The 21,480-nt window shown below is 38.6% G+C and overlaps 1 protein-coding gene across 1 annotated transcript; it reads right to left on the bottom strand.

The window, feature by feature from the left end:
• Positions 1-1,964: 1,964 nt before the first annotated feature.
• Positions 1,965-19,388, bottom strand: si:dkey-283b15.4 (cytohesin-2). The gene is made up of 12 exons (XM_012865790.3): positions 19,197-19,388; positions 13,721-13,871; positions 13,555-13,621; positions 13,355-13,473; positions 13,179-13,259; positions 11,813-11,925; positions 7,634-7,782; positions 7,428-7,539; positions 6,705-6,781; positions 4,214-4,285; positions 3,931-4,085; positions 1,965-3,466 (listed from the first exon to the last, which is right to left on the bottom strand). The coding sequence occupies exons 1-12, from the start codon at positions 19,261-19,263 to the stop codon at positions 3,379-3,381; spliced, it is 1,251 nt and encodes a 416-aa protein (XP_012721244.1). The 5' UTR covers positions 19,264-19,388; the 3' UTR covers positions 1,965-3,378.
• Positions 19,389-21,480: the final 2,092 nt, after the last annotated feature.

Here is a 21,480-nt window from a genome sequence, read left to right as displayed (position 1 = left end):
AAAAATGACACATCTCTCAATTTACTCTTTATTGTTACACAGTATTTTACTGGCACCAATGTATCGTGGTTTTCCTTTTGCTACATGTACAGATGATGCATCAATCTTTACCTCAAAGTAAACTAAAATAAATAAATACAAAATCAACATATTCTGAACGTAGTGACTCTGCCGAGAAGCTTCTCTTTCACCAAGGTTATTACAGGTTTCATTCTTGCTTTTACCTGAAAACAGTTTTCATTTTTTTTTTTTTTTTTGGCAACTCTGAACTTCAAAAACATGGATAAAAGTGACAATTACCAACAGTCCTAGTGATGCACAGAAAGATGAAAACGAAGCCAAAAAAATCAGGACTTTGTGTTTCATTTCAACAGGCGATCTGTCTGCCAATCACGCTCAAACAAAGTCGGTAACAGACAGAACATCCCATTAGGATAAATTCCCATTATCAAACCAGATGTTGCTGCTGGCCGGAAAATAAAGGCGGTATATTATTTTTTTTTATCATAGCACAGTGTATGCCATCACCAGCAGAGGGCGCTATATTGTATAATTGGTTAGTCAGTAACAGCATTTTCTTTCCTCCAAAAATGCTAAACTTGATAAAGTGCTGCATTCAATAGTTTTTCCCCCCAGAATCAAAAATACAAATATATTAAATAAGTAGTTCATGACCTAGAGGTCGAGTAAATCCATGACTGGAGAATGGATGACTGGAGTGTTTTCACTGTTAGAAATGAATCAGAGATTTATTATTATTATTAGTGTTATTTAGCTATTTAGCTATTTCTAACGTTAAATATTCAGTTTGTAAAAGCTTCCCCACACTTTAAAGGGCATATATCATCATATTTTAAAGACATAAAACATGGACATTTAAAGCATTAAAGAAATCCATTGTTTTTACAGCAGAAAAGTACTTATTTTTTTTTTTAGCCTTTCTTAAAAACCCTATATGAATAACGTGTCAGCTAGATCCATATGAAATGGAATACTGTTGGACACAACACAGGAATTGTTCTGTTTATAAAAAAATATATATTCCTAGTAGATATGTAGCTACTTACTGACAATAGGGGTGATCTCAGTAAATTCAAATTAAGCCTTGTATTTAAGTGGAACAACCAAAGCATAAAGGAAGATGAAACAACACAGCTCAGGGCATGGCTAGGAGGGATAGCTTGGGCAGGCAGTTAACAGCCAGACCAGCAAGGAGATCTCCTTCCATCCAACACGTGTGTTAGCTTGGAGTTACTTTTCACGCCAGAACAAGATGTTGTTGAGACCAAATGCAGATGGACATAAAGTGTGGGGATTATACAATATGGCGCCCTGACCAAATGCAGATGGACATCTGGGGTTTGAGTGGCTCAACATGTGGTGTCCTCAGGGTTAACGGTTTAATGGCCGAGTTACTGTGGTGCAGCTAAACCCTTGAGTAAAACGTGGATTGATTATGTGGCGAAAAGGGAGCCTTTTACATCCACTGCAAGGCTCACAGATTTAAAGCCTATTTTGTTGAGACGCCTGTGGACATCTGAGTAAAAGCACTAAGAGGGAAGTTAATGCTTCTGTCTGAATGTTGTCAAAAGTGTTTTTTTTAATGAGTTGTAGCTTCACAATATGTTGAATTACACACAGAATGGACTTGCACCATGGTGCTTTTAAATCTCTCCGTGGGGTGCTGGTTTGTTGGATCTTTTAGTTACTGTACTCAACGACTTCCACAACCTCTGTGGGTAAAACTCTTAATTTTATGAACTCAAATTTAATAGGAAGACTTTGCCATCTATGCTGTTGGCTCGATGCTTGAGTTTGGCCCCGTGGACGTAATTTAGAGTTTTTATTTTTAAATTTTAGTCATCAAAATTTATAGGAGCTACAAGGTCTGGAAATGTTGTAAAATCGATGATATATGCCCTTTAAGGTTGACAGCAGAGTGTAGGAACCCATCTCCGCTTGTGCTTTACAGAGTTTGATTCCCACAACAAAAACAAACAAAAATGTCAAAAACATAATCTCATAATTTCTAAAAATGTAACAAGCAGGATCACTCACTTGATGCAAAAACCAACTTCAGTAATAAATGCGCTGTCTCCATGTCACCAGGAAACACTAACATTTTCCAAATCAGTGCACTCGCATGGTCAGCCATGCATCAGTACCTACGACTCCTCCCTCCGTCCATCAACATGCAGTAAAACAGTAGCTCGTACAAAAAAAAAAAAAAACATCTGATTTCAACAAAAGATAAAGAATAAATTAAATCAAATCTGTGTGTTTCGTAAACAAATAGGCTAACGTCTATTTACAAAAAGTTTACATTGAAAAAAGCTGCCTTTGTGACTTCACAAAACCCATCTTGGTGGACAGTTAATTAAACAGATGTGGATTTTCGTCTTGTAGTGTTGAGCAGAAAAAAAAAGGGGGAAGAAAACGGGCGTGGCATGCTGTTATGGTCATTCTGAAAAGACACGATGAGAACTGCTCTGTATAGATAAAGATTTAACAAGCCTCCAGACAACAACACTCTACTCCGCTATTGCTCAAACATGTCGAGAAACATGCTAAAGTTCAGTGTTTCCACTATGAAATCCAGTGTAAATATACATTAATGGACATTTTACCTGGTAATAATTGACTTATTAAGCATGAATGAGATTTTTTTTTAACGTCACTTGGAGTATTAAATTAGTATGCAATTTCACAGCTCTATAAGAATAAAACCCTATTAGTACTTCACATTTTGTCTTGGCTATGCACAATCAAGAAAGGGAGTATCTCATTAAGGCGCCATCGATGATAAGAAAAGAAGACTTCACGAAGCTGCAGCCGCTTGCAAGCCTGAATAAAGCTGTATTCACACCAGAGTGGAAAAGTCTCATAGAACCACCCACCCCCACCATCTCACCTGAAAGTATTTTCAAAGTGAACTGAACAAAATTAATGGAGGAAAACAAAAATAAAACCCGTTCAATTGATTGGATGTGGATACATTTGATAAAGAGCCTGGCCAGTGTGCAAAAAAACAAAAAAACAATCGTGTCTGGTGTGAATACAGCCTTTTCAAGATGCTTTCCAGCCCGTTTAAGAGTGTCGGTGAGAGGACAGCAAAGACTTTCCTTGTGCTCTGGGGTGTAATTGTGTCATGTTGGGTGTAACAGCAGCAGTGTGAACGGCAGCCTCAGCAGGTAAGCTCTTCACTCTGGTTTGCAGCTTTTCCAAAGAGTCTGGCGGACATGACGGTAAGGAGTCCCTAGGAAAGTGGAAGAGGAGGCGTTTTTTTTTTTTTTTTTTTTTTTCTCGGGAGGAAGGAGGGTTAAAGAGAGGTGCGAGCAGCAGGGATGAGGGGAGAGAAAGAGGAGCACAGGAGTAAACCTAGGGCTGCTCCTCTTTCTTCTTCAGCGATATACGCTTCTTCCTGGCGGCGAGCATTTCGTAGAAGGGATCCACACTGACCGCAGATCTGAAAGCAACAAATCAAAAAAGGAATTTCAGCTGTAATTCGGATCTTTTGCGATACAAAAACAAGAATAGATGCAAAGCGGAAAGAACTTCTTTTTACAATAAGACAATAATTCCTCAAATGAAACGTGCTGCACTGCAAAAACGGAACTTGAAATAAGTAAAATGTTCTTAAAGTTAGTATATTTGTCCTTGATTTGAGCAGGTAAATAAGATGATTTGCCAATGGAATAAGATTTTTGCACTTAAAATAGGAACAATTCATCTCCATCATCTTATTTCAAGTGCAAAATGTCTAATTATCTTATTTTAGGGGTCAAAACGGTCATTCCATTGGCAAATGATATTATTTACCTGCTCAAATCAAGTGCAAATACACTAACTTTAAGAACATCTTCACTTATTTTTAGATCCGTTTTTGCAGTGTGATGTCTGCAAAGCGCTTTGCTGTCATTCTTTTCTCACTTGATGCTGTGGATCCACTCGTCCTTCTCCTCCGGTGTGGGAGCGGAGATGCGGTACACCATGTGGTTTCCTTCCACCACCCTCCCGTCGGCCTCCGTCTTACACGCCTTAATGAGCTGCCCGCGGTTGTTGGGGATGTACAGCTCGAAGCAGTTCTGTTTTAAAATTAGAAGAAGAAGAAGAATAAAAAGCGGTACAATTTAAAAAGAAAAATACATCAGAGCATCTGGTGAAATTACAAATACGATCCAATTAGATGTTTCAGCTCGGGAGGGAAACTTACAGGCTTCCTTGGGTCCTCTACTTCGCGGATGCTAAGATTTTCCAAAGGTATAATACCTCGTGGCTCCTTATCCTGTTGGTGAAAAGCAGATTATGCACCATTTTCAGTCAAGAAACGGCCACGACAACGCATAACTGGAGGTCTCAGAGAGAAACGGTGCGAACTAAGGGTTAGTTTCTCATTGGTCATGCCTTGGAGGTACATAAAAAACATCTATTGACTGTAACACACACGTGTCATTGGCACCACTCAGAAGAAGAAGACAAATTAATTCATCTTTTCAGCACAAGAAAGCTGCTTAATTTTGCAATACTTCTATAAAAAAAATAAAATAAAAAAAATACAGGAAAGCTAAAGTTCTTTGTGGCTTAAATCAGCAATGAGCGGCTCCAGTCCTCCAGTGTGATTTTAGTCATTTTCCTGTTTGAATGCAACCGGATTCAGAGAAACTAATCTTTACGGATAATGACGTAATCCTACTATTTAATTTAGACGTGAATATGTTGCATTTTGAAGCTACGACTAATCAAATCATTTTTCACTAGTCTAGATTTTTGGTCTAGCCCTGGGGTCTGGTAACCTGACAACAGCCAGATGTATGTATCGCTCCGCCTAGCTCCACTCACATACGAGTGGAGCTAGGCGGAGCGATACATACAGCTGGCTGTTGTCAGGTTAGGGGTCTGGAGCTGCAAGTGCCAATTTGGACTTTAACAAGTTTGACTTGAAAAGAACCAAGTAATGTTTTAACACCAGTATAAAAGCTAAAGTTTTTAGCAGCTTCCCCCTTTATTCCCCATTATATGATGACTTAAGTTTCACAACAGAACGATACTAAGAGTAGCTACAAGTTGTCATTAAGTTGGAAACGATGCAGCCTAAACTGTTTTAACATAATTTTCCACAAATATGAACATGCCATAAACAGAAAATGTATCCATCCACTGCAAAAGTTTAGTTTTTATATGTGTCTTTAGATTATAACTTAGAAATAAAATTGTGTTTCTTTAACCAAATAAAAAGTTCCTCAAGTAGATAAGTTGTTTCACAAAAAGGTTGTGTAACATTTATAGCTCTAAATGTGATTTTATTATTATTATTATTATTATTTAGCCGAACTCTTTGGATTGTAATGGTTGCTGTTCTTTTTAAAAATAGGGTAATTATTTCCAAAAAAAAAAAAAAATGTAAATACTCTCTCGGCTCAATAAATGTGAAACTTGGCTTTATGATCCCGTAATTTAAGAAAAAACAAGGTGACAATGGAAGTGAACGAGCAAATGTCGCCCCCTACTGTCCTTCAGACAGAACGGGCAGCTTCACTCTAAATAGGAGGGTGTTGCTTTTCCCCTTCATACAAAATTAGGTATAAGCCATAAAGTTTATTTGTTTAAAAGGTAACCTTAATAGATCCTTATATCTAAACCTTCATTTTTTTAATATTTGTGTTTAGTGTTGGTTCTCAGACAAGCCAGTGATCCTGAAACCTGACATCATTCCTCTAATTTACGCTTTATGACACGGATTCTCAGAATTCACATTCAAAGGTCTAAATCAGATTTCTAGATCAGGCCAAAGGTCCAGAACAATTATTGATCCCCTATTAAAGCTTACTTGCAACTTGCAAGCAATTGAAATGGCAATTAATAGCAGTTTAACGTTTTGAAAACAAGCTGTAACGAGCACTTTCATTTTATCAGACATTTTTGATGAGTTAGTAACCCAGTTTTAGGAGTGGCCATCATTAACTTATCATTAACATCATTAACAGCGAGCAGTCCAAACATAGGACCATAAGAAGCGTTTCATTATGTTATACCATTCCATCTGAATTTGGCTAAAAGTCTGTAATTTTATTAAAATTTCCCCAATTCCATTCTACAGATTAACAGATCATTTAACCATAAATGTATTTAATTGATGGATGTTTTAAATGAAACAACAACAACAACCAGCTAGTTGGTAATTTATGTTTTAGGAAATCTTTTTTTTTTCTCTAAACTGCCTGTTAGCTATGTACAACTATTTTAGTGATAAAAACGAGCAAAAGCATCAAATGAAAGTATCCCTGGATTACATTATCTAATGATGTCCCTGTTAACCAATCACAAGGCTCCATTTGATGAGCAACACAGAAAAGTTGCAATTATTTCATGACCGACTGCAATGCAGGAAATATGAACTGAAATAATTATATTTGATACGCCGCGTGTTAAAAATAATCTCAGGTTTCACTTTTGGTGTTTGATAACTCTTTGACACAATTAATTAATTATACATATTTTTATTTGATGTAAAGGATTGCATATTTAAATATTAATTTAACAAACTGTGTATCAAATTGTGGCAGCTTTGATTAAATAGTGGCTCAACATAATCACTCCTGAGATTATCAGCAGTGCAAAAAGAAAAACGCCTCAACCTTTCAGACACGGAGTAATTGTTTTATCCTGCAGGGACAGAGGAAACACTAGTAAATACAGAGACTTACTGTGGTGTATTCAAAGTAATAAAGACAGTTGTCTGTGAGGATGAACCACCGGCGCTTCCAAGTTTTCACTCTTCCTCCTTTAAGGAAAAACAATAAATCAAAATGGAACATTTTGTAACAGAAGTTTAAATCAACCAGAGGATTTAATAAAAAAAAAAAAAAAAAACTACTCTACAAAATCTACAGTCTACCTACAAAATGTAATTTCTAATGTCTTGTTTTTGTTCTACGATTTATTAAACACTGGTTCAGTACATACCTCCTGAGAAAACAAGCAGCAGCAGTAGAGCGGGGAAATGGCAGGAAAGAAGCAGAGACACGGAGAGAAAAAGAGGAATTAGAGGGAGACAACCAGGAAAAAAGGGGGGGGAGGAGACTGTATTAGTCACATGGACCACAGGCCCCGTCGTGCAAAAGAACACAATCGAGTCTGCCATAGCACAAGGGAGTGAGTCGGTGTTTCACCATCATGCTGTGGCAACGTTTTAATACCACAACGGCGTCCGTTCAAAGTGGAGGCAAGGAGGCAGCGAACCTCAGAGACAAGAAGCCAGACTCAATACAGCACAAAGCCTCGGAGACGATTAGGAGAACAGTACAGAACGAGTTGTGTTTCTGCGTGGCGATGAGTTCCTCGGATCTTTGCGACACATACTGCATTCATCGGTGACATATTACGACATAAGATCGGCGTTAGAGAGAACGTGGAAGGCCTGCCCTCACCGAGTTTAAGCAGCCAGCCCTCTCTGTCCGGGTTGAAGAACGTGTGCGTCAGGTCGTTGCCGTCGTCCTCCGGGATCTTGAACGGTTCGTTTTTAATACTTTCATAGAGGTTCTGATGAGATAAGAAGAGCAGAAACTGAGCCACACTCCACCACCCGCATAATCGCTGTGCATCTACACACACAGCCTGGTCAGCCGGGCCGTACTCTGAGCAGCTCCTCCGGCAGGTCTCCCCCGTCGTTGATCCCGCGGTTCATCGAGATGAAGCGGTCCAGTCCGGGTTTGTCCCGCACGTTCGGGTTATGCAGGCTCGTGTTCAGCATAATTATGGCGAAGGAAAGCACGTAACACGTGTCTGCGGAGGGCAGAGAAAACAAAAGAAAAAAAAGCTGATGGAAACCTACTTTTATTACAACCCAGGAAGGTTAGGAGCGCTTCATTTCACATTAAGGCCAGGCCAGTCAAACTTTTTTCAAATAGCAATAGTGTAGGTCGGTGTTGCCAAATTAGGCAGGTTTCCAACCAATTAGGCTTTTGAACACATTGAGCTGGGAAAAAAAATAGCTTAGGGGAAGGCGGGCCTTTGGTTCTCCACAATCACTATCAAGCTATTTCTGGATAATTTTCACCTAAACTAGTGCACTCTCACAAACTACCAACGGGTGCTGGGTCCCAGGTGTTAAATATTCACTTATATACAGTAAGCTTATAATTTATTCATTTATTTATGTTCTTTCACTTTCTTTTTTCAGGTATCACATTACACATGTCAGCTTACATAATAATATATATGATTTAGCAATGGCATCTAGGTGTTATTCGATTTTATCTGTTGCTTTATGTCTGTTGGTTGTGCTGTTCTTTTTGCATCCCTCTTTCCAGGTGACGGAGCAGACGGAGAACGTTTTATCATTCTCTCCATTTTATCTCTTCTTTCTTTCACCTCTTCTCTTTCTTTTTTTTTTCTTTCCCCCTCTGTTTTTGTTCTTCCTTTACTCTCCCATTGTAGTGTCCAAATAATTTAAAATTCTCCTTGCAGGAATCATAATAAAGCTATTTACAAGCATAAATCAAGTGGAGCACTATGGCGAAAGCTGTTCGCTCCACTTGTAAAAGTAAAATCTGTCGAGCTCTATTTGGCATTGAGACATCAATTCCTATTGCCACATTGCTAGACAGGACACTGGGGGAAAAAATAAAAAAAATAAAAAAATTGCTTATGGGCAGATTGTAAAATATTTCGGAAGCTTTTCATAACATTTGTTGGGCTTTTAGAAAGAATTACTAACAAAATATATCAAAATAGTCATTATTTACTTTTTAAATAAGTTGAATCTGTCGACCTGACATCATCAATGGATAATAGTTATAATGGATAATATTGATTGTTATAATAAAACAAGAAAACAATAATGGTAAATCAAGTGTTTGGTCAATGTAAACGCCCAAGAGGGGTTGAGTTTCTACTTATCAACTTAAAAATATTTCATGACTGCGTGTAAGAGAAATGTTTAATTGAGCTATACTGAGAGAAATTAAGTTTATATTAAGGTAGATTTACAACTCATGTTGGGAAGCTATTTATAATTTATTTTTTCTAGGTGATATATCCTGATTGTTAAAGAGATCTTGTGTGTTATTTGGTTGTCTGATTGTACATTTTGTTTGGAGCCCATATGCGCAGTTTTTTTCTTTGCTTCAGCTCAGTTGTGTGCTAATGGCATGTTCTTATGTGTTTAATAGTTCTGTGCTTTTAACATGAGAGAGTTTGACATTTGGCCTTGTTTTTTCTTTTAAGTTGGGCAGGTTTAATGCTGGTTTGGGTTACTGGAAACTAACAGTGACATAGGGTAACCTGTAGCGCTGTGTCTTAACTCCAAAGTCCAGCATAAGTCCAGCATAAGCTACACGCTAATAAACATTATTACTCTCCTTTCTACCACAAACCACTCACAGAAACACTTTGTTAACAACACGCACTGCTTAAACAAAGAACCTAAACCAAACCGTCTACGGCTTTGTTCCTCAGCGGATGAATATTTTAAAAAGCTATTCTGATTCATCACTGTGGTTCAAACCATAATTTACAATCATACTTGGTAATAAATATTGACAAAGACGTTAATGGTTCCCAGAAGGGGAAAAAAGGGCAAACGTTTTCTAGCAGTGAAAAAGGATTTCCAGACTGGAGAATAGATGAAATTTATCAATCAGTGTTTGCATTTTTATCTTCCATTCCTGTATTTAACGGAACAAGGTGAGACTAAAACAAATGCACCTTCTTGACACAAAAACGACAAATTTCAGCTTAAAACGACTTCATCAAAGTAGTAAAAACATTGACTAATTTACTATTTAACTGCAGGGTTTGGGTTGTGGCTAAATGTTGGTATTAAAAATTCACCCGTTTCTGGCATCAATTTGTTTCGAGGCTTTATAGAAAGGAACAATTTCAGAGCCTAAAACTTTCCATCGCGACATTCCTAAAGTTTAAAGTAATTTGAAGGAGATACCAGAGAAAGACGCTGCCCATCCCCCACCTGTTTCTGAAAGCTGTTCTATACATTCCTATTGCTTACAAAGGAAGGCAAAGTGGGCCGTTTGCAAAGCTACGTCTGGAAAATGAGCCCCGGCCACCGCTTTCAGTGAGGTTACACGGTTTTAAAAGTGCAGCTGAGAAACTAGGAGTGATTGGTCTGTAAAGCAGATTTTCTACATGAGCAGAGAGTCCGGCTAAGCAGCAGCTTGTACCAGCATGTTATATTCCTGGTGTTACTTTATAAAAAGCAGAATGGCTAAAGGAAAAAGTTTCTCATGAATAAGTAGGGCTGGACAATATAGACCCAAAATAATATCTAGATATTTTTGGGCTGAATGCCAATATACGATTTTTATCTCAATATGTTTTTTTTTTCATAAATTAATTATAAAAAGGTGTCTCTGAATCAAAGCTTCATCCCAAATGTCTCACAGGCACATTTTTAACAAACAGCTTTAGATAAATATGAGAAAGGACTGAAAAATAACCTACAGGAACACATAAAAGTATAATTATAAGGCAACATAAACCATCTCAATATAAACAATATAGACTCAACTTATATATATTTTTTTAATCACGATATTTTTAAAATGTTGATATATTGCCCAGTCCTATAATGAGTACTTTGAGATAAAAACTGCTACTTATCTCCACTTATGTGTACATCTGCTTTTTATTTAGCTGCCACTGACTTTAAAATTTTTGTAACGCAAGTAAAATTTCATGTTTGATTTTTTTAACACGTCTGATTGTTACTTAATTTTTTACAAGTACATGAAATATATGGACTAACATGGTTTCAAGTCAAAATACTAATGCAAAGATGTTAAGAGGCAATACCAAATTGAACATAATATTCTATTTTAACAGAAATTGGAATTGTTTTTGAATTTCTAGTATAAACCAGTGCAAATAGATCATTTTGGTTTTGAATCTTTGTGTAAAAAACGGTCTAACCATGGTACATTTGCTGTAAATCTTTAGTACTGGTCGCTACCTAATCTTTAACGATAATCTGATTATCCAAAAGGACAAACAACTTCAGTCATCTGCTCGACGCTTGATTTAAGTGAGAACTTGAGAAGCATCAACTCTTGGCTGAAGGTAAAGAACCACAACCATCTGTGAAATGTTGACCGTCCACCTAAGGGTTGTGTGTCTCAGAGGCGTCTAGCAACTTTATAGCGTCCTGCACAGAAACAGGACCCCAAAGCCAGCTGCCATTTAATTAATAACCAGTTTCCATAAACAGAAAATAAAGCTGCTAATATCACACGTCTGCCAACCTGCAGCATTAATAGACTTCTATTGTTGGGACAAGTTTCCTGGTGAGCTGCTACTGCGAAAACAAGCAAAAACCTTGAAGATTAGCCTCAATATTGGCTTTACTTTCTATGCATTTTATCAGTGAATAAAACTTTCAGCCAAAATGTCATTTTTTTCCCCCTTTAACCATGTGACTCGAATAAAACATCTACATTATAAACAACATTTATTTGAAGCGCAGTGCCTGCCAAACCACTTCTGCTTGACACAAAGGGATACAGAAAGAATGCACCTCGTCTCAAAACAATTAAAGGAAGCAATGAAAACACAAACTGCTCTTATTGAAAGGTCGTGGGTGTAAAATGCAGCGGCCCCTGCGGCCTCACATATCAGCGAATCATTACTGGTACTGGAGAGAGACTGTGTGTGTGTGAGGGCAGCGTATCTGGAAAATTACTACGACTTAGTTTGAACAAACAGGATTTTACAGAACTGGAAAAAGAAAAAAAACGACATTTGGAACAGATTCTACTGCCAAAAATGGTCGTGTTCTTTTTCCATCTCTCCGCCTTGTTACCTGTGCTTTGGAAGACACCGGGGTTGCAGTGGCAGTATCTCTGAGCAAAAGCCTCCATCATTCTGTCAATCTTCTGCGCTTCGCCCGGCAAACGGAAACTCCACAGGAACTGTCTGCAGAAAACAGGACGAGGTTCAGATCCAGTCGAAAGGATCGGATTCTGCGAGCAGCGCTGGCCTACACCGTCCCCTCTGCCCTGTTGCATAAAGCTTCCCATAACCCAACAGGAGACAAGACGGGGGATTTTCCACTGTTGCGCTTTTCTGCTGCCTGGATAATAGGGCTGAACAATAAATCGCATTTTCAATATAATCTTGATTTTTTTTTTAAAACGCAATTTCCAAATCGCAGAGGTCAGCAATTTTTGGCTATTTAACAATTAATGGATAAAACACATCCTTCAGGTGTCGGTAAAATGTTTGAAGTGGGTTTGCCTCCACATGGAAGGGAAGAGAGTTGCAGCAGTGAGATAATCTAACCTTTTTCCTTGTTTTAGAGTTTATATAATCATACATAGCATTAAGTTCTAGTCATTCAGTTTAATACATAGACTTAAAATAGCTGCAAAAATACAGCTAAAAATAAGAATTTTTTTCTTTAAAATTTGTGTATTTTTCCTTGATTTGAGCAGGTAAATAAGATTATTTGCCAATGGAATAAGATTTTTACACTTAAAATAGGAACAACCCATCTCCATCTTAAGTGTAGTTTATCTAATTATCTTATTTTAGGGGTAAAAACAATACTCCTTCCATTGGCAGATAATCTTATTTACCTGTTCAAATCAAGGACAAATACAAGAATTTCAAGAAAATTTGACTTATTTTTAGTTTCGTTTTTTTGCAGTGTGCTTGTTGTTGCACTTTATGTTCAACAAGGATTGATGTCCAATTAAATTAAAAGCTGTTCTCTTGAACAATATTCTGATTTATAAAAAACATTAAAAGTTGTTGTTTTAAATAGTCCTTTTTTTTTTACAAACATCTTTATATGGAGGCCATTTTTGTTGCTTGTGGTTAATGCAGAAAAAAGTCCAAATTGCAATTTTGGTTGAAATATATCGTAGGCAGAACGCAATCATTTCTGCTCCGAGTTTAGATGATGTGGGTCTTTTAGCACCTAATCTGCACAGCGATGAAACAGATTGATTTGTTGTTTTGTAGATGTTTAAAAAGACATGATAAATTAAACTGGGAAAAAATAAATAAATCGCATTAAATTGCAATATTAAGATAAAAAAAAAAAAAAATCACAATTAGATTATTTTCCAAAATCGTTCAGCCCTACTGGATAATGACTGCGTACGATTCAATGGACGCGCGCTTCACTGGTCACGGTAAGAAACAAAGACGCGGCTGCTGTTTACCTGAGGGCCTGCACCAGGTTAAGGTCGGTGAACTCGTGGAGGTCAACGAAAGCTTGAAGCACTTTGATGTTGAAGTCGTCTCTGCAGATGAGAAGTCACAAACATTTACAACCCGCTGCGACTAAAGGGACAGCGTGGAGCTTTTTTTTATTTATTTTTTTTAAACGCCCCCGCACCTTTCTCCCAGGTAATCTCCTATGGCGGTCTTGTTAAGGCCTTCTCCCTTGTACAAGAACTGCGCGATGTCCTCCGCCGTGTGTCTGAGCAGCTCGTTCTCCACCAGGAACAGGATCCCCTGCAGAGAGCGCCGGTGAATGGAAAGCAAAAGCCCGGCACGAAGCAAACATCGGTGCACGAGTCCCCGCGGCGCCGTTACCTTTTTGGGGTCCATGTTGAATTTCTTCCGTCCCATAGCCACATGTCTACTTTTCTGTAGGGTTTTACTGAAGGGAGCATCAAAAAGGAGAAGACTCTGAATCTCACATGCACCCTCAGACCACTCCAGAGACATGCTGTCGATTAAAACCCAAAAGGGTATTTACCTGCCCTCTGTGCTGGTCTCCAGTCCCTCCACCTCTAAAATAGCCTCTCGTAACTCCTCCCTGAGCCTCTGGATCTCCTGCAGTAGGACTCCTTTCCTCCTGCGGATGTCCTCCAGCTCGGAGCGCTCCTCTGGGCTCAGGTCTACAGGGACTGCGCAGGAAGAGAGGAAGAATGATTGCATTGCAGCACCCCTCAAAAAAAGTAAAGCGTACTCTAATAATGTAGGTCAAAACCAGTCTGTTCTGGGGACAAAAATAGAAAAAGCGCATTGTTAGTCGAACTCCGTCATCTCACAACAGAAAGAAGGGAATTGATTGAAGGTAAAAATGTTAATAGATTATTATCTGTTGAGACATGCTCTAAATTAGACAGCCAGACCAATGACTGTCCTCGTTAGCGCTACATCAACGGCCCGTCTCCTACCACCGCACAATGTGCAACGCCGACTAATCAGAAACCATCTGAGAATCGCTTTGTGTCAATAATAAACGTACCTTTACCTTTTAGCAAATTCATTACAGCAAGCATGACCATCTGCAATAAAGACGCCCGCCGATCCCAGTCCAGTAAAACACGTTAGTTAACGGGTTGAAAAGATAATTATCAAAAAGATTGTCTGAATTGAGACACGAGGAAATTGGTTATAACATAAATACATTTTCACTGTCCAGACTAGGGCTGGACGATTTAGAACAAAACCATATCAATAATATATAAACCATATTGATTGATTTCTATAAAAAAAATTCAAAACAGGTATTATAGGTGAAGCCCTGGCTATTTTATTCTGCTGCTTGATGACCTATTTTTAGATAAAAACACTATAACACTGAATTCAAACTCAACCCTTTATTCAGCCAACTTTTAAGTTAGTGAAGTTTAAAATAAATAAATAAATAAAGCCTGGTCTCTGAACTCTTTGAAGGGGGCGGAGCTTAGTGATGGAGGTTCCTGGGTCTGTGTTTGTGATTGGTTGGGAGGATGTAAAAACTGTAATATTAACCTACATGATAGGCTAGAATGCAAAAGGAAGGAAAACTGTTCTATTGAACTTTTTACTTTTTACCAGCCCTAGTCCAGAAAAATAGATTTATGTCATTTAAATGCCCCACTGTTCTACTGTCATTTATATTCTGGTCTTACACAATAGCATTTACTGTTTTGTGAGATTCTAAGAAAATACATTTAAGCAATATCTTGCAATCCCAGACTCATTTCACCAAAATGTCTTTGGCTAGGTTAGAATCGGACTCTGTCAGCTATGCTGCTGCAAGAGACGAGATTAAAAGTAGTATTTTTTTTCTGTTTAACATCATGAAGTCCAATGTTTTTTTTTTTTTTTTTTACATTTGAATACATGTAAATAAACGTATTTACATTCTGTCGGTCAGCTGGCTACTTCAACGTCTGAGCTGTAGTTGTTTTCCTCTAGCAGCACAACAACTCAGTGGTTATTGTTATAGCGTCACAACAACAAGGTCCATGAATCAGGAAAATGTTCCCCAGCCACTCACGTTTCCTCTCAATGCCCAGAAACAAGCAACTTAGATCAACTGGCATGACCAAATTGTGCCAAGCATGTGTGTGCGTGAACACGCTACGTTTCTGTTTTGGTGATTTAAGAGCAAGATTTGAGTTTGTACTGAAAAAAAAAGGTTTTAAGGGAAACTTGTCGTTGGATATGGCAACCAGAGAAGGTCCGGACCCGCCACCCCGTCCATCATCACGGGAAATGTGAGATCCCTTCCTGATGAACTGGCTGCCCTTACCCGGCTGACGCAGGCTTATGGAGACAGCAGCGTGGTCATGCTAGCTGAAACGCGGCTAACCGCGCCAGCTCTGGACACACACGTCAACACGGACTGTTTTCATTTGCTACATGCAGACAGAACCAAGGAGAGCGATGAGGAGAGAGAAGGGGGGGGGGGGGGGGGGTCTGATAGTGTTTGAATGATGGACGGTGTGGCTCCAGGCATTTAACCACCAAAGAGATGCTCAGAGGAAAGACACTGAGTTATTAGCTGTTAGCATTAGGGCATATTATCTACTGTGGTGGTTCACATGCTACTGTGTTAACGGTTTATATTGTTTCCCTTTCCCCTTGGCTAATGCGGCAGCATCCTCCACACAGTTACCAACACACTCCAAAGTAGGGCTGAACGATTTTGGAAAATAATCGAATTGCTATTTCTTTTCTTAATATTGCGATTTAATGCGATTTTTTCCCCCAGTTTAATTTATCATGTGTTTTTAAATATATACAAACAATAAATCAATTTGTTTCCTCACCATGTGGATTAGTTGCTAAAAGACTCACAGCATCTAAACTCAGAGCAGAAATGATTGTGTTCTGCCTACAATATATTTCAATCAAAATTGCAATTTTGACTTTTCTCTGCATTAACCACAAGCAACAAAAATGGCCTCTAAATAAAGATGTTTGTAAACAAGGACTATTTAAAACAAGAACTTTTAATGTTTCTATTGATCAGAATATTATTCAAGAGAACAGCTTTTAATTTAATTAGACATCAATCCTTGTTGAAGATAAAGTGCAACTAATAAGCAAGTCTATGTATTAAACTGATTGACCAGTACTTAATGGTATGTATGATTATACAAATTCTAAAACAAGTAATAAAATTAGATTATCTCACTGCTGCAACTGTCTTCCCTTCCATGTGGAGGCAAACCCACTTTAAACATTTTTAATTTTACTGACACCTAATGGACGTGTCTAATTCCCTAATTGTTACATAGCCAAAAATTGCAGACCTCTGCGATTTGGAAATTGCGTTTTATTTAAATCACGATTACATTGAAAATGCGATTAATTGTTCAGCCCTACTCCAAACACAGCGCCCTGAGCTCCTTTCTCTGATCTCTGGGGGGTTTTCCATCATGCCTCCCTGTCCTCCACTCTCCCTACCTTCACCCAGCATATTACCTGCCACACCAGCCACAATAAAACACTGGACTTTATTGATTGACAACTCAAGGCATCACACAGTTTCCCTCCGCTGGTGGGCTCACGTCCCGGCCTGCTTCGTCTTCAGGCTGAGTGTAAAGCCCTTGTACACAGAGAACAATGCTGAAGAAGCCCCGATGGAGCGTTTCAGCTCCACTTTGTGGAAAGAGCTCTGCGCTCCTCGTGTAGACATATTGACAGCACCGCAGACCGCGTTAACGTCGGTGTGGACAACACTGCGGCCATGCGTTTGCCCGGCATGAAGCCCAGGGTCAGCCCTGAAATATCGTCTCTCTACAAGAAGATGAGAGACTTTAGTTTGGGAAACGAGGAGCTGAGACCTGTGCAGAAGAAACTCAGACAGAAGAAGAAGAAAAAAGAAACATCTGCAGGAAGAAGATGGAGGAGCAGCTGCAACAGAACAACAACCAAAGGGTTTATAAGAGCCTGAAAACAATTTAAGGTCAGAGACCAAACTCTCAGGCTGTACATTTAGGGTGGGTGAATGATCTGAACGGATTTTTCAACAGGTTCCATCAGACCCCCCCCCAGCCCCAGACCCCCTGCTGCATCACCTGCCCACTTTTTTCACACCTCTCAGCTACCTCCTCTGCTTCAGAGGATTTCCCTCCACAAAATCAAAGTCAATTTTATTTGCCAAGTTTGTGGTGCAAACAAGGAATATGACTCCAAATATGAATCCAAAGCTCAAATTGTGGGGGGAAAAAACTGAAACAAACAGAACAGTAAACTACAATCTATAGAAAAAAATGTTTTATTGGGAAATGTAAGAACTGGGGCAGTATGTTGCTGTTGTTTTTTTTAAAAACATACATATATACATACATAGCCCCACTTTCCCACCACCATCCCCGTCTCTTACAATGCTTCAGATGAGGGAGAAGCTGCAAAGCATCAACGAGCGAAAGGCTGCAGCTCAAGATGGTTTCAGCTCCAGCCTCCTGAAGCGCTGCACAGATCAATACTGCAGCATCACCGGATACACGCTCAACAGGAGCCTGAAGATGAAGGAAGTACCACTGCTGTGGAAGACCTATGTGCTCCGCACTCCAAAAGTGTGCGGAGTGCGGATTTGGAGTGCAGGTTGAGCTCAAGACATTTTTTGACTCTGTGGTGACATCAGACATCTTCATCGAGTGTGTTGGACCAGCAGATTATACGCCCCTGACAGGAAGTGGTTAGATAAACTCATCGGGAAAGTCAGCTCTATGCTGGACAGAAGGACTCTACCAAAAATAACATCCCTGTTGGACAGCGTCTCCGAACACGAGGCTGTTGCTGAACTGGAGAGGCCCTTCAGTGACAGACCGCTGCATCCCAGGTGCACAACAAAGCGTTAGCGCAGATACTTCCTACCAGCAGCTGTTAAGACTTTATAACCATTACCGCTCCCGACAAACTCAACCCAGCTTTTTTTTTATAGCAATTATTTATTGTAGGAGTTTTTATGCACAGATATACACCCACATTATTTTTAAAATCACTCTACTCAGTTGTACATTTTCTTAATTTGAGTATGCTATTTTTAATAGCTGGACAAATTGTTTCATGTATGCTTTAAATGTGTCCTTTTTTTACTTGTGCTCGCATCTGTAACCTTCTGGTACATCCGCATTACCTCACTGAGGAACAATAAAGCATATTTGTAGTTCTCCTAGTTCTGATAAAGTTGTTACAGGACAATCCCTAAAGAGAGATATAATAATCAAGCTCGATTAAACTTTTAGGGGACAATCTTGAGCTTCTTATTTCTTTTTTATTGGTGCTAAAGCTACTTTTGGGATAATGTACAAAAAGTAGAAGAAACACCCTAATGTCAAACACAGTAAAAACAGCAAAAACATGCATCCTCCAACTGGATCAAGTGCAATAAGAAAAAAACAATAAGAAAAAAACACATATTGACAACATTGGTAAGATTTTCTTATATCATCAATTTCGCGAAAATAGAAAAATAAAAAAAAAGTTTAATCATTTTAAAACTCGCAGACTCGATGCTCTCATAGCAACAACTTGTTTATACGACTAGTTTATTTTAAGCTACAAAACAATGAGCTGCCACGCCCACAGTCTGCCCTGATTTAAAAAGAGAAAAAAAAAACTGGCTGTACTTTCTGTTAAATCAGCTCATGCGTGTCTCTCAGGAAATAGTTTCCTATTAGATTAAACAATCTGAAACTTGGAGGCTGGCTGAGATGCTAAACGTCCATCGACACTAGCTGTAAAGTTAGCTCAGAGCACTCATCACTACGATCAATGTTTCAGCCAAGATACAGTGATTGGCTCCGTTTTTCTATCCCCAATACGGACTGCAGTAAACACAATGTCGGACTAAAACAGTCATCTCGCATTTATATATATGTATATTTCCGGACGAAGAGTTTTATCAACCAACGCGAATGATCAAATAAGCAACAAGCTACACCTGACTAGCCGCGGTTAGCCACGGCAACCGCAGCGAACAGCGACTTGGTGAGAACACTTACTGTAGTCCAGGTCATCCATTTTTGGTGCTTTACTTTTAGGCATAAATAGGTCAGAGTCGACTGTCATTAAATGTCAGAAAATTGGGATATATCGGGAAATATATCCTCAAAACTAGAGAGAAAAAAATAGACACCCCCCGGTGTCGAAATCTTGGGCCGTAGACAAAGAAGGTGGCAACACCGGAAGAGGCGGCTGACGGTACAGTGGTCTACTTCCGGTCAGTTGGTTTTCAAAATAAGATCTTTTTTTTTATGTTGTGGAAAGAACAAATGGTCAGATAGGTTGCGTTATTGCTGATTTTGAAAGCTAGGCTACATTTCAACGAAATACGACAAATCGGTTAATTTAAGAACCACACTATTTGTTTATATGGATTGGTTTGGTGTTCATAAAAGAAAAAGAAGTAAAATATAGACCTCATATACCTTATGCACCTTTTCCTTCTTTTTTCACCTTCTTTTGATTATTGAGCCGTCATGACAAGTGAATTTCCCCACTGTGAGATCAATAAAGTCTATCTTATCTTATCTTATCTTATCTTAAAAACGAGGCTAGATTGTTTTAAACCTTGATTATTCTAGAACCGTGAACTACCTTGAGAAGTCGCAAGATTTTAAAGAGTGCTATACAAATAAATATTATTATTTTAGAATATAAGAGCATTATGGCAAGATAGACAAGCCACACAGGTATGCATGCCACATAATTAAATCCAGCTGGTTTGCTGGACCAATCAAATCAACAGTCTCTGGTAACTAATGTCCTTTAAAATGAATCGTGCAATTTCAAAGTATTCATACTCCTTGAATATTTTCCTCATATTTTGACACATTGCAACAACTTTAATTCTACAGAGCACAAAATTCTAGTGTATTAAATCTGGAATAGAGTTGTAAATTCTCCTCACATATAAAGCATTTAATAATCAAGCTCCATCATACAGTAGAGATCTAATTACTTCATATGTTGCTAACAGGGCACTTTGCACTCAGACTGCAGGTCTACTAGCAGGTCCTATAATTTCTAAAATGGGAGGTAGATCATTTTCAGGCTCCTCTCCTGTGGAATCAGCCCCCAAGTTTTACTCCCTGAGAGACACCCTGTCTACTTTTAAGACTACGCTTAAAACGTTTCTGACAAAGCTTAAAGGGGCTTAGGTTATCCTGAATTATCTATTTAGGTATGCTGCTGCAGGACACAATGGACACTTTTTTCACACTCTGGTACATTCTCCTACTGCTCTCCAATTTCGCATTTATTGCTACAATTTTAACTTCATGTTCTTCTATAGATGATGCTGTTGGCACCGTCTTTCAGTGTTTAACTCTGTCCTAGATGAAGGTAGCAGCTGAGCTATTACTGCGACTAACTGTATGTACTCTTTCAGCCTCTAGTCTAGACTTTTAAAACTGGCTCAGAGATTATCTGCTTGGCTGTTTCTCTACTAGATGAAATCACTGAAGGAGCTAGTACAGCCAAAGTAATTGCCATTCTTTTACTTTTCGTTCACATAGTGCTTCTGTTTTTTTGTGCGTACGCTCGGTCTTCTTCAACCCTCACTTTGTCGTGGCAGATGACCGTTCCCACTGAGATTGGTTCCACCAAAGTTTTCCTTTCCACTGTCACCACATGTATGATCAGTATACTATAGGCACAGGAATTGCTGCAAATTGTACAACACAATCTGAAGGAATGTCCAGTCGCAACAAACTCATCCAGGAGGGAATGCTGCAAATCCATGCCTTGATGCAATCTGCTGGATCTCCTTAAGATAGAAAACAATTTAACCAATCTGTCAATATGATTTGACATTAATTGAACTTGTGTCTTAGTGCTATATAAACTCAACATTAGTGTTGTTTCCATAGCTTATGTGATATTTCTGGTATTTGACCAGAATATAATATCTCTAATGTACATTATAATGAATAATAATTGCCTATAATATTAATAATAATAATAATAATGTAAATAATTCTCACACCAGACAAACTTAGGAAGTTACATTTATTTGAAACCATTTATAACCATTACCTGTACACTGTATATGTACACATGTCCACTGATTTAGTAATATTACTATTTCATTACAAGCAGCCCACTAAAGACAATTTTATGGCATCATGAACTCAGGAGTTACACTCCAGCACTGTCCTATCAAATTGGTCTAGAAAACATGGTCCCAGCTACGGCCACAGACGTCGCTGCTGCTCAAAGAACGTAAACCATCAGAACTAGGCTCCTCAACATTGAGAGTAAACATTTTGGCATATTTCTCTTCAA

The sequence above is a fragment of the Fundulus heteroclitus genome, chromosome 3 (genome assembly GCF_011125445.2).
Source record: "Fundulus heteroclitus isolate FHET01 chromosome 3, MU-UCD_Fhet_4.1, whole genome shotgun sequence".
NCBI classification, from domain to species: Eukaryota; Metazoa; Chordata; class Actinopteri; order Cyprinodontiformes; family Fundulidae; genus Fundulus; species Fundulus heteroclitus.
The sequence above is the reverse complement of the archived record's forward strand: the minus strand, read 5'-3'. Positions and strand labels throughout refer to the sequence as shown.

Coding starts and splice junctions, on each gene's coding strand:
- si:dkey-283b15.4 (XM_012865790.3), bottom strand. CDS start 19,263: ATGACAGTCGACTCTGACCTATTTATGCCTAAAAGTAAAGCACCAAAA. Junction 13,622..13,720: donor GAGACCAGCACAGAGGGCAG/GTAAATACCCTT, acceptor TGCTCCCTTCAG/TAAAACCCTACAGAAAAGTA. Junction 4,086..4,213: donor TAGAGGACCCAAGGAAGCCT/GTAAGTTTCCCT, acceptor ATTTTAAAACAG/AACTGCTTCGAGCTGTACAT.